Here is a 10,392-nt window from a genome sequence, read left to right as displayed (position 1 = left end):
AACACAGCAGGGCCAACACCCATCTAGTAAACTTCAATGAGAGCAAAGCGGCAACACTGATCTGTTTTAACCATATAGTCTCTGGTCTTGATTGGCTGAAAACACAAAAACACTAAATCCGTTAATATGTCAGCGTGTTGTTAACTCTCCAGCCTGTTTGTAACCGCAAGCCTGCTGCCAATGTTGTCTTCACTTTATCTGTTCCGCTGACTTCAGTAGTTTAGATAACAGACACCCGACTGTATTGCTGTTATCACAGACGTGAACAAACCACAGACACACGCCTCGTTCTTTTACTTACAGCTGTGAGCTGCTGCAGGATTAATATAGGGGAAACACTGGAATGGATATTTGGCATTGTTTTTGGCATTAAAACAATAATATCATTTTGGCATGGCGGGGGATCCTGTTGTACAATTAAAGGGGAAACGGTGACATTTTCATCTCTTTCATTAATCAAGAAAATCTGAACAGCTGATTGTCTTTTACGAGCAACTGTCCTTTTATATAGTAAAGATTGAGGGTGAGAAACACATCTTGTTTGAGTTAGCTGTGGGTTTGCACTCACATTTCTGTGACCAAACATTAAAAAGAGGTGTCAACAGAAAGTCCTGTTAGGTCATGTCTTTGTCTCACCTCTCATCAGTCAGCTTGCATTTGCAGAAAACAACAACTGCCTCTGCTAGTGAAGTAAAATCTGATATACACAAGTGAAGTGTCAGCTGGTGTCGGCCTAAGTTTCCAGTTGAAGGGGCTGAGATGATCCTGGGAAATGAAGCTGATGACCATGTGGGTAACATGGCTAAACATTTTCCAGCTAGTGTAGTTATTAGTGCCGTGCCCGGTGCCAACTCTGACATCACTCAGGGAAAAGAGGCAAAAAAATAAGTCACCCGTAATGTATACCTGTACCAGCGCAATCCATTTCTCACAGTGAGTTGCCAGAGGACGCTACTCGAGTTGCTAGGGAAGAAGTACAATAGGCCCAGAGCAGGAAAGCATCAGTTGGCCGTTGTGCTAAGCAGCACCAGTTTTGCTTGTGCAATCAGGTTCTGTTTTTTTTGCTACAGGCGGGGTTGCTGTTTCAGGCTTGGTTTTGTGGTCCATCTGCGGTTTCATGTCAGGTTTCTGAGAGGCTTATGAATTGCAGCTAGCAATCACTGATGAAAGTTTAATGCATTAAACATGACGTTAACGTACCTTGTTGTGTTGGATCCGCTTGGCGAACTTGATGCATACACTGGTTGTTTTCTACTGAGATGTTTTAGCATTGAGGACGTGCTATTGTGGTATGCTAACTTTGTTTTGCAATACACACTGAACTGTTTTCTTTTCGTTTTGACTTGTGATGATCCCACGCTCTACACTTCTGTCGTTTTCTTTGGGGTGTCAATCGCTCTTTTCTTGTCCCTCTTCCTCCATAGTTGCAGGAAGTGCATCATTGACTAATTATACCGTGTGTGCTGCTGCTCCTCGGCTATATAGGCTGCTGGAGTCAGCCAGTCTGTCTCTGTCACCCTGGACATATGGTTTGTTGTCTGCTTTTGGTTGTTTCCTTTTGTGTTTATTTTATTTTTTCCTTACACTTCACCATACACTTTGAATGTGAGTGTGAATGTTTGTCTGTCTCTATTTGTCAGCCTTGGGATAGTCTGGTGATCTGTCCACAGTGCACTCCACCCACCTCCTGCCGAGTGACAGCTGGGATAGGCTCGAGCCCCCTTGCCTCTGTACCAGGTTACCAGGAGAAGCAGTTAAAGAAAATGAATGAATGAATTTGTAAGTCCTGATAAGTTCTAATGATTATTCAGAAAGCCTTTGCAAGTGTTTTCTCTCTGAAAAAGGAACTCGACCATCAGAGGGAGACTCTTACCTTCCCATTTGTGTGAATGACAAAGTACTCCTGCAGTCCCCCAACACCTACATGTCAAATATGATAATCTACGTTTAGGAAAGCATGGCGTCACACAGTCTTCAGTCAACAGGAAGTCCTGTTCTTTGACCACATAGTAGGTTGTGTTTTTTTCCACTTCTCATAAAACACATCAGCGACAGAGGAGAGCATCTGTACTAATCTATTTACAGACACAAAATGAACAAATCCTCTTGTCCTCGTGTCAGCTCTGACTTTACAGGCAGATTTCTGCCTCCTGTTTACATCGTAGTCTTCATCATTGGTCTGGTAGCTAACGGATGGGGACTGAAGTCTTTGCTGCACAACTGGAAGAAGCTAAAAATCATCAATGTTTTTGTTCTCAACCTTGGACTTGCTGATATTTTGTACCTGCTCACAGTCCCATTTTTGGTGGTGTACTACTTTATGAAGAGTAAATGGATCTTTGGAGACACATTCTGCAAGATCACAAGATTCTGCTTCAACCTGAATCTCTATGGCAGCATCGGGTTCCTCACTTGTATAAGTGTGTACAGGTATCTGGCTGTTGTCCATCCAACGAGAGTGATGGGAAGAATAACTGTCACCCACTCTATGATCATCTCAGTCATGGTTTGGCTGTTGGTGAGTGTTCAAAGCCTTCCAGACATGTTCTACATCAAAAGATACAGCAAGCCATATGGAAACAATGAGAAATGTTTCGATACAACGGATAACATCTATGTTGAGAGTTACCTGAAATATACCCTTGGATGGACATTCACTGGGTTTTGTATCCCATTCCTCATCACACTGGGCTGCTATGGACATGTGATTGTTGTTCTCTGCCGCACAAATACCACTCACAAGGTACAGAAACAGAGAAGTCTGAAGTTGTTGTGCATCTTGATTCTTCTCTTCTCTGTTTGTTACATCCCCTATCATGTTTTCAAGAACCTCAACCTCTGGTCAAGAGTTCTGTCCAACCAGAAGATATGTGCTGAATGGTCCAGTGGAGTCTACATTGCTCATCAGATAAGCCGCGGCCTTGTGTGTCTGAACAGTGCTCTCAACCCTCTGGTTTACCTCCATGGCAATGAAGATATTCCTGCTCAGATCAGACAGCTGCTACAACAAGCTCGTCAGATGTTCAGCCGTTCACCTCCAGCAAACTCTGGCGGTGTGTCCATGGCACAAATTGCAGATGGAGATTAACACAAGATGAACATGTTTAACAGTAACATGATAAACATTATACTGTGTATGTCATAACTGAAAAAGGAATAGTGATTTAAAAATAATAATGATAAGAATTCTAAAAATCAAGAGCTCTGTCCAAACAGAAGATATGCCAAAAATGGTTTCATGAAGCCCTCATTGATCACCAGATAAGTTGTGACCTTGTGTGTCTGAACAGTGCTGTCAACCCTCTAGTTTGCCTTCATGACAATGAAGATAGTCCTGCTCAGCTCAGATAACAACTCCAGCAATCTGGCTGTGTGCCTGTGGCACAAACTGCAGATGAAGTTTAACGTAGCGTTAAACGTAGCGTTCAGTTAATGGCAGCCATGGTAATTGCAAGTGTGCTTCTTGTAAAAATTATGAAACAGTCTCATCATTACATTGTCTTTATTGCAAAGGTCTGTAATTCTTCCTTGTGTCATTGTGTCCATGTTCATTTGTAATCATGTATGTAGATAAATCTTTGTTTTCAAAAACAATAAACTCACCGTCTCATATTTTATATTTGTATTTTTTTTAGTTGTGAATGAATGATAACGATAATTAAATACCATAAAGGGAAAGCATAACAACAATGTGGAAGTAATTTATGATTCTCTTTAATCACCATACAGTGTAGGAAATTTGCAAAGATCGTAAAACCATTCCTGCTAATTGGTTGTTTTTTGCAAAAAGGCAGTTCAGCAGAAAATAGTGCTAGTAATTCAAACATTTAAAGCTATTATAGAATTTCTAACACTTTCCCACTAATATAATCATGTAGTTTCTGTATGTGATTCCTGTTATCATTCCTTTTTTTCTGTACCACTGTAAATTACAGATCTGTTTTGTCTGACTCTCATCAACAGTCTTCAGCTTGCATCATTAATTGGTCATCTATTCATTCTTTGTTTTGGATGTGGACTTTTTGTTTCTTATCCCCGTTAAAGGGGTTTTTTTGGGGAGTTTTTCCTTATCCGCTGCGAGGGTCATAAGGACAGAGGGATGTCGTATGCTGTAAAGCCCTGTGAGGCAAATTGTGATTTGTGATATTGGGCTTTATAAATAAAATTGATTGATTGATTGATTGATTGATTATCAAACATCTAATGAGACACCTACAGGAAACCCAAACTAATGTGATGATAAGCAAACCAAATGCTACAAAGACTGCCATCACATCGAGACAGTGATAGGCATACCATGGCAACTTATACGAGTCAGTGCGCAGATGTGCTGCACCCTTGTTCCTCATGACGTACTCAATCCAGAAAATGGCACTATCAAGGGGTTTCATTGGTTTGTCTCGATGGAGCTGTGACAGTTTGAGCATGTTCTGTTTGTATGGCTTTTCTGGGTTGAGAATATTCTTAAGAGCACTTGTCAGAGACTCAACATCCAAGGTGGTCACTTCAACAAACTCAGCTACTCCCCGGGACTTCAGACGCACTATGTTGTCGAACTGGTCAAAGATGAGAGGAATGCCCAGAACTGGGACACCATGGTAGATGGCTTCGTAAATTCCGTTAGTACCCCCATGTGTGACAAAAACCTTGGTTTTAGGGTGACCGAGTAGATCGTTTTGAGGCAGCCATTCAACCAGCATGGTGTTGTTTCCCAGAGTGACAGGTCTTTTCCCCTTGTGCCTCCATATGACCTTATGAGGGAGGTTAGCAAATGCTGAAGCGATGATCTCCGATATCTCAGGGCCGAGGTCACTCAGCAGGGTCCCCAGAGTCATGATGACCACCCCATGTTCCCCAGAACTCTGCACAAAATCCTCTAAATATGATGGAAGAGGCTTGGAAGGCTTACCCTGAAAGCCTCCGATGTAGATGACATTGGGCATGGTGGGGCGAGGGAACTCAAATGTAAAGTCAATCCGCATTAGCCAAAGTTCAGCTCCCTGTATGAGAGACATGCTGCTGACATCAGGTCCAAAATAATGATCACACACAGCCTGGTAAGGTGGATTTGAGACATAGTAATACATGTAAACCAGTATGTAATGACGGATTACATTATTGACTCTTTGGAAAAAGTTCATCTTGTCAGAGAAGTCAGAGAACAACTGGGGGACGTAGGACAGAGGAGACGGAGCGATGGCAAAGTGGGCCTCCCCGTTGAAAAGCCAGCGCACATTGAAAACCATGGGAAGCTGGAGATAATGTGCCACCAGCACTCCACCCAGAAATGCAGGGTCAGTCAAGAGAAGATCATATCCAGTTTCCCGTAGCTCCTTAATCAGTGTCTTATTCTCAAAGATGCTGACGACCAGTTTTGCCACAGTGTGCTGGTTCTCCCCTATCATGTTGAAAAGATTCCTATAAAACTCCAGATATGCCCACAGTGTGCCTTTATGCCGACGGATTTCTATTGACCTCTTTAAGAAAGAGGTCATAAACTCTTGGCTTTCCAAATTTTGGGACTGTTCCTGAGGGATGGTGATGGAGGTGTAATGGGGTGAGAATTCTGAAACATACCAACTGGTAGAGGTGCGCAGTACTGTTATTTGATGGCCCTGAGAATGAAGCGCCTCCACCAGGATTTTCATGTTAAGCCAGTGACTTCCATCTATAGGGAAAACCAGCACTTTCCCACCATCACAACTGGAGGACAGAGTAGCTGAAAACAGCAGGGCGAACACCAGGGCTGGATGTGACCCCATGGCTGTAAAAGAGACACAGAACTTTACGCCACAAATATTTGCAGTTCATGCAGTGCTTAATCTGAAAAAAAACAAACACATTTGCAGGAAGTGATATGGGAACAAGTTTGCTTTTATATTTCATTGTATTCACAATTTGTTCTTATTTTCTCATTACCCATTGATTTCTGTGATCCACCAATGTTTTCTTATTTTTGCTCTTTTTTTTAAGGTAAGAGGAAAATTTTGTGAGTTGTTGAGAGTACTTTTACCAAGATGAGAGTAATTCATCTCATTTTCACAGTCCACGAATTGTCCAACGCAAGGAAGCATATATTTTAAAATCAAAATTTAAATTTAAAATTGTGGCGGCCCGCCACAAATAAATGAATGCGTGGGGAAACCCTGATATTGCTTTGGAAACATCAAAAAATTTCTACTGTATTCATTCAAGTTTGTCGACAAACACTTCATTTTACAAGATTACTTTGAACACATCATGAGAACATCAATATTGACCTTCACTAAATACTTGCCTTTACTTGGTAGAGCTTGAACGCATCATAATGTAAAACAGGATTTATACTTCTGCGTCGAATCAATGCCGTACCTATGCTGTAACCTGATGTGCACCTCCCCAGAAATGTAACTAACTACATGTTGCAGTGACACAGACCTCCTGTCTATGTTTGTAAGCTGAAACCATTTCCCTCAGTGGAAACAAAGCTTTTATTTACTTTTATTTCACAGATAAGAAACAATATATTGTGAAGACAATAAAGCCTCCACAAAATAGCATTTTAAGTCTTGTGTGTGATTTATCCTGGCTTCATATGAGTTGAGGAAATCTCCGCTTGTCACTAGGCTAATTTAGCAATGTAAAATGCCATGAGCTTGTGCTAATAATGTTAGCATGTTGTATTTGTTTGGAAAACGTGTTTCGTATAAATGCCCATTTATGTTCAACGTTAAATACGGATCCGGATACGGACGGAGCCTTCTGTCTTTGCTCCATGTTCATTTCGTCTGTATTTCTGCATGTTTCCATAAAGCTTACGGATACGGGCCAAACAGAGCAGTACCCCAGGGAACCGTGGGGGCAGTGTTGCTGTCACTACCTGATACGTAGCTCTAGTGAGACACGAAGAAGAAATAACAATTCAATTTCTTTCATCGGCAGTACTAGAGAAAAGAATTCCAGTCGCGATGTATTTAATGGCCTCACCGACCACCGCCTCCTACAACGCTGCCTCTGTTTTTGTCTTTTATGCAAGAGGTACATTATCAATATCTCCTCCACAGTCGCCATGTTTGTTTTTGAGTTTGTTGTTGTCATAAACTTTTGACGCCGGGCTGCCTCCTGGTGGATATATTGGTTAACATCCATGCCAACGTAAAGGGCGCATGGAAGTATGTGGGCAGTGACCGTAACATCGTTTGGAACGGACGTATACATTTTCGTACGTAAAGGGAGCATAAATGAGCCTTTAGACAGTTGTTTTGTCAGTGAACCTTGTGAGTTGTAATGGAGCTGAATTTTGTAACGTTACCTTTGTTAAATGTTGCTGTTGTCCCTGAATTCATATGAGTAGAGGAAAAGTCTGATAGCTGCTAGCCTAATTTATACAGTGTAAAATGCCATAGGCTTGTGGGGAAAAAGTGTCCAGAGAAAGACTAATGCTTCGTCTGTGAATGCTGCGAGATTTAGTGAGGCCAATTTGTGTACTTGATTTTGAAATTGTCTCTATAAACCCCGCCACCGATGATTGTTTTGGAGGTGTAACTGCAGAGTGGCACAAACACAGCACCATACAAGTATAAATGCTCACAACGTCGTAGGCCACGTGCATAGGCTATACTTTTTTTTAATTAGAGTCTATTTCAAATGTTTTTAAAGGTTATGTAGAAGTTGCCCTTCAACATCAACAAGCTGATCGCCCACCACTCCTTTCCCATCTGTTTTCCAACTATGTTACATCTGCAACACTTGTGTGACTTAAGTGCTTGGTGTGCTTCTGTTCAGCCTCCTGCCACACTTTTTTTTCTACCTTTAACCATCTGCTACAGTTTGCTCTGTGTGCAGTCTCTCAGTCAGTTATTTTTCTTGGAACTGTTAAGTAATGTTCAGCAACAATTAGTCAAGTCAAAGTCCTGGTGCACATGGTACATGACAGTATCATACATCGGTGCTCTGTACTACACAAGCATGAAATTGCGTTGCAAAGTCTTGACAGGGTGCACAGCATGTTAAAATCTAAAATGTTAAAATAAACACACTGAAATTAAAGCCCACAGAGGTTGCATGATAAACATTGCAGTGTCCAGAGTGAAATCTATGATTCATCTGGTCTGAAAATTTTGTCTGCAAATAATCTTTCATCTTAAACTGTAATGTAGGACACAACCACACACCATTTTGAAATGCAGTCCACAGGATATAGCAAAACCACAGCATAGATGCTCTACTTGAATCAGGTCGAGTTTGAATGTCAGATAGTAAATGTGGCTTTACATCTGTATGCACAAGATTTCCGATAGTCTGAACAGTAAAGATGCCAAGTCTTGTATAAAGAGCAGGCTGTTCTGCAGGCCTGTTTATGTAGAAAGATTAACTGTAGCAAGCTGGAATTTCTCTGAACAATCTTAAGATAAAAGCCACATTGTCCATAATAAGATAAAACTAAGCGCACACGCAGCAACACACAGTCAATAAAGCAGCTCCTCACCTTAAGCGTCTGCAGCCTCACACTCTGTGACTTCTCCCTCTGATCAAGAAGAATCCAGCGTTCGTGGTTTTCAATGAACAGTCCTGCTGAGCTGCTGGTTGAAATGTCAGTGAATGTGTAACCTTGCGTTCCCCTGACATAACAATTCTGCTTCCCGTTTGTCCAAACAACAGAAGTCCCCTCTAAATCCTCCGCCTATTTTTGTTTTCCCTGTTCCAACCGTTGTACTCCTTTGCACAAACCAACATCTGGATATCAGATTACAACCCTCCAGACCTCCAGAATGCACAAACCAAACTACAATGAAGCCTCTTTTTTATACATAAATGTATTTAATTCAGTTTTGTGCTAAAATAAAACAAAAAACACATACACAATGAGAATAAGTGGGAAAAAAAAGAAGCAGTAAATTTGTTAGACTGCTAAAAAAAAAAAAGTTCACTCAGTTTCTAAGTAATCAGTATCTGTGCATGTCCTTTGATTTGGAGTACATTACTGTACAGTTTTCCCCTATTGATTACCACAGTTTGTCTGCAGGATACACAGACTTTATCTTCAGTCTCAGTTGTTTCAAATCAGCACTTTTCAACTCACCAAAGACAAACTGGAACAGAGGAGGAGACTAGATAAGATCTGTGTGTTTTGCGACTCTTTGAGCCATATGTTATTGTTTAAGTCATGTGAAGGAGAGATTCATTCACTGCCAGGGGGTTAACTGATAGTCGCTTACTCTCTTTTGTATGTGCATAGAAAAGAAAAAAGAAGGTTTTTGCGGCCAAAATAATTTTCAAAGGGGATCTCCACTGACCCATCATGCACATCAAAGTGTGTTTTAGGGCTGCTCGATTATGGAAAAAATCATAATCACGATTATTTTGGTCAAAATTGAAATCACGATTATGCGGCGCACGTGATGACTTAGATTGTTTACACGACGGCATGTCATTTCTGTCTCTACATGGCGAGCGTTTACAATTCTCTTCTGCTCTCTGTATTGTACGCGGCGGAGTTCGGTCCTAATTCTAAACATGTTAGTGTGTTCACACGGGGCAACTTAAAATTGAAGTATTCTCAAAACAGGCAGACTGATGCACACTCCCACAATGCAATGCGCATAAGAAATGGAGGAGTTGATGGTGGTGTTAAGTCAGCTGAACAAAGGAAAAGAATCTTGTAAATCTTTGGATGAACATTTTGATGTCTATTAAAAAAAGACCATGTTTACAAGATGTCTGCAGGTTCTTAAAATGACTTAAATTCAATTGTATAAATATGAGGCCTTAAAAGTTATTAAATAGTCTTATTACCACAAACATTCTATCTAATTTCATTTATGATCCATCTTTTAATTTTTCCTCGTCAAAATGAGTCGAGCTCTTCTGTGTGAAAGTCCACACTTGCGATGTTACAAATTTTAAAACCTACCACCAAACCTGATACTGTCTTTCTACTTTCTACTTGCTATTTGTACTTACCTGTTGGAGAAATATAGATTTAACTTAACTCCCTCTGATAACAACAGTCCTACATAAAACCAACCTCTGCATAATTCTTACCATGATTTGCCATGCCTGAATAACAAAAAGATGATTTGTCCACAAATCCGTTTTAAATTTGCTTAAAAAATATCTTTAAAAAGTCTTTAAAAGTATTAAATTTAAGTGTGTAATACCTGTAGACACCCTGTATTTAGTATGCATGCCTTTTAGTCTGACTTTATTTTGTCACATTACAAAGTCATCATTTAAAGGCGCTGTATGTAAGAATGTGGCCAAAACAGTTACTGCACTCAAATTCAAAATACTGCCGCGAGTCGTGTCCGCCCCCCCTCCCCTACAGATTCGAGGTTGCTGGACAGCGGCACGCTGGAGACTGATTTGTTTGCCCACGGGCGGCTGCCGTGGCAGGGCCGCGTCACCGCGTCC

The 10,392-nt window shown here is 40.9% G+C and overlaps 2 protein-coding genes across 2 annotated transcripts; one reads left to right on the top strand and one right to left on the bottom strand.

Moving 5' to 3' along the window:
* The first annotated feature begins 2,001 nt into the window (after positions 1-2,001).
* LOC126402356 (P2Y purinoceptor 1-like) lies at positions 2,002-3,088 on the top strand. The gene has a single exon (XM_050064256.1). It carries the CDS (start codon positions 2,093-2,095, stop codon positions 3,086-3,088), a length of 996 nt encoding a protein of 331 aa, XP_049920213.1. The 5' UTR covers positions 2,002-2,092.
* Positions 3,089-3,359: 271 nt separating this feature from the next.
* On the bottom strand, positions 3,360-8,929 carry LOC126402705 (UDP-glucuronosyltransferase 2A2-like). The gene is made up of 2 exons (XM_050064888.1): positions 8,468-8,929; positions 3,360-5,764 (listed from the first exon to the last, which is right to left on the bottom strand). The coding sequence occupies exon 2, from the start codon at positions 5,760-5,762 to the stop codon at positions 4,068-4,070; it is 1,695 nt and encodes a 564-aa protein (XP_049920845.1). The 5' UTR covers positions 5,763-5,764; positions 8,468-8,929; the 3' UTR covers positions 3,360-4,067.
* Between the last annotated feature and the right edge of the window lie 1,463 nt (positions 8,930-10,392).

This window comes from Epinephelus moara, chromosome 16 (assembly GCF_006386435.1).
Source record: "Epinephelus moara isolate mb chromosome 16, YSFRI_EMoa_1.0, whole genome shotgun sequence".
NCBI lineage: Eukaryota > Metazoa > Chordata > Actinopteri > Perciformes > Serranidae > Epinephelus > Epinephelus moara.
Note: the sequence above shows the minus strand (reverse complement) of the source record. Positions and strands in the feature narration are given on the sequence as shown.

Bases quoted from the DNA above. Each gene is read 5' to 3' on its own strand.
- LOC126402356 (XM_050064256.1), top strand. From the start codon at position 2,093: ATGAACAAATCCTCTTGTCCTCGTGTCAGCTCTGACTTTACAGGCAGA.
- LOC126402705 (XM_050064888.1), bottom strand. From the start codon at position 5,762: ATGGGGTCACATCCAGCCCTGGTGTTCGCCCTGCTGTTTTCAGCTACT.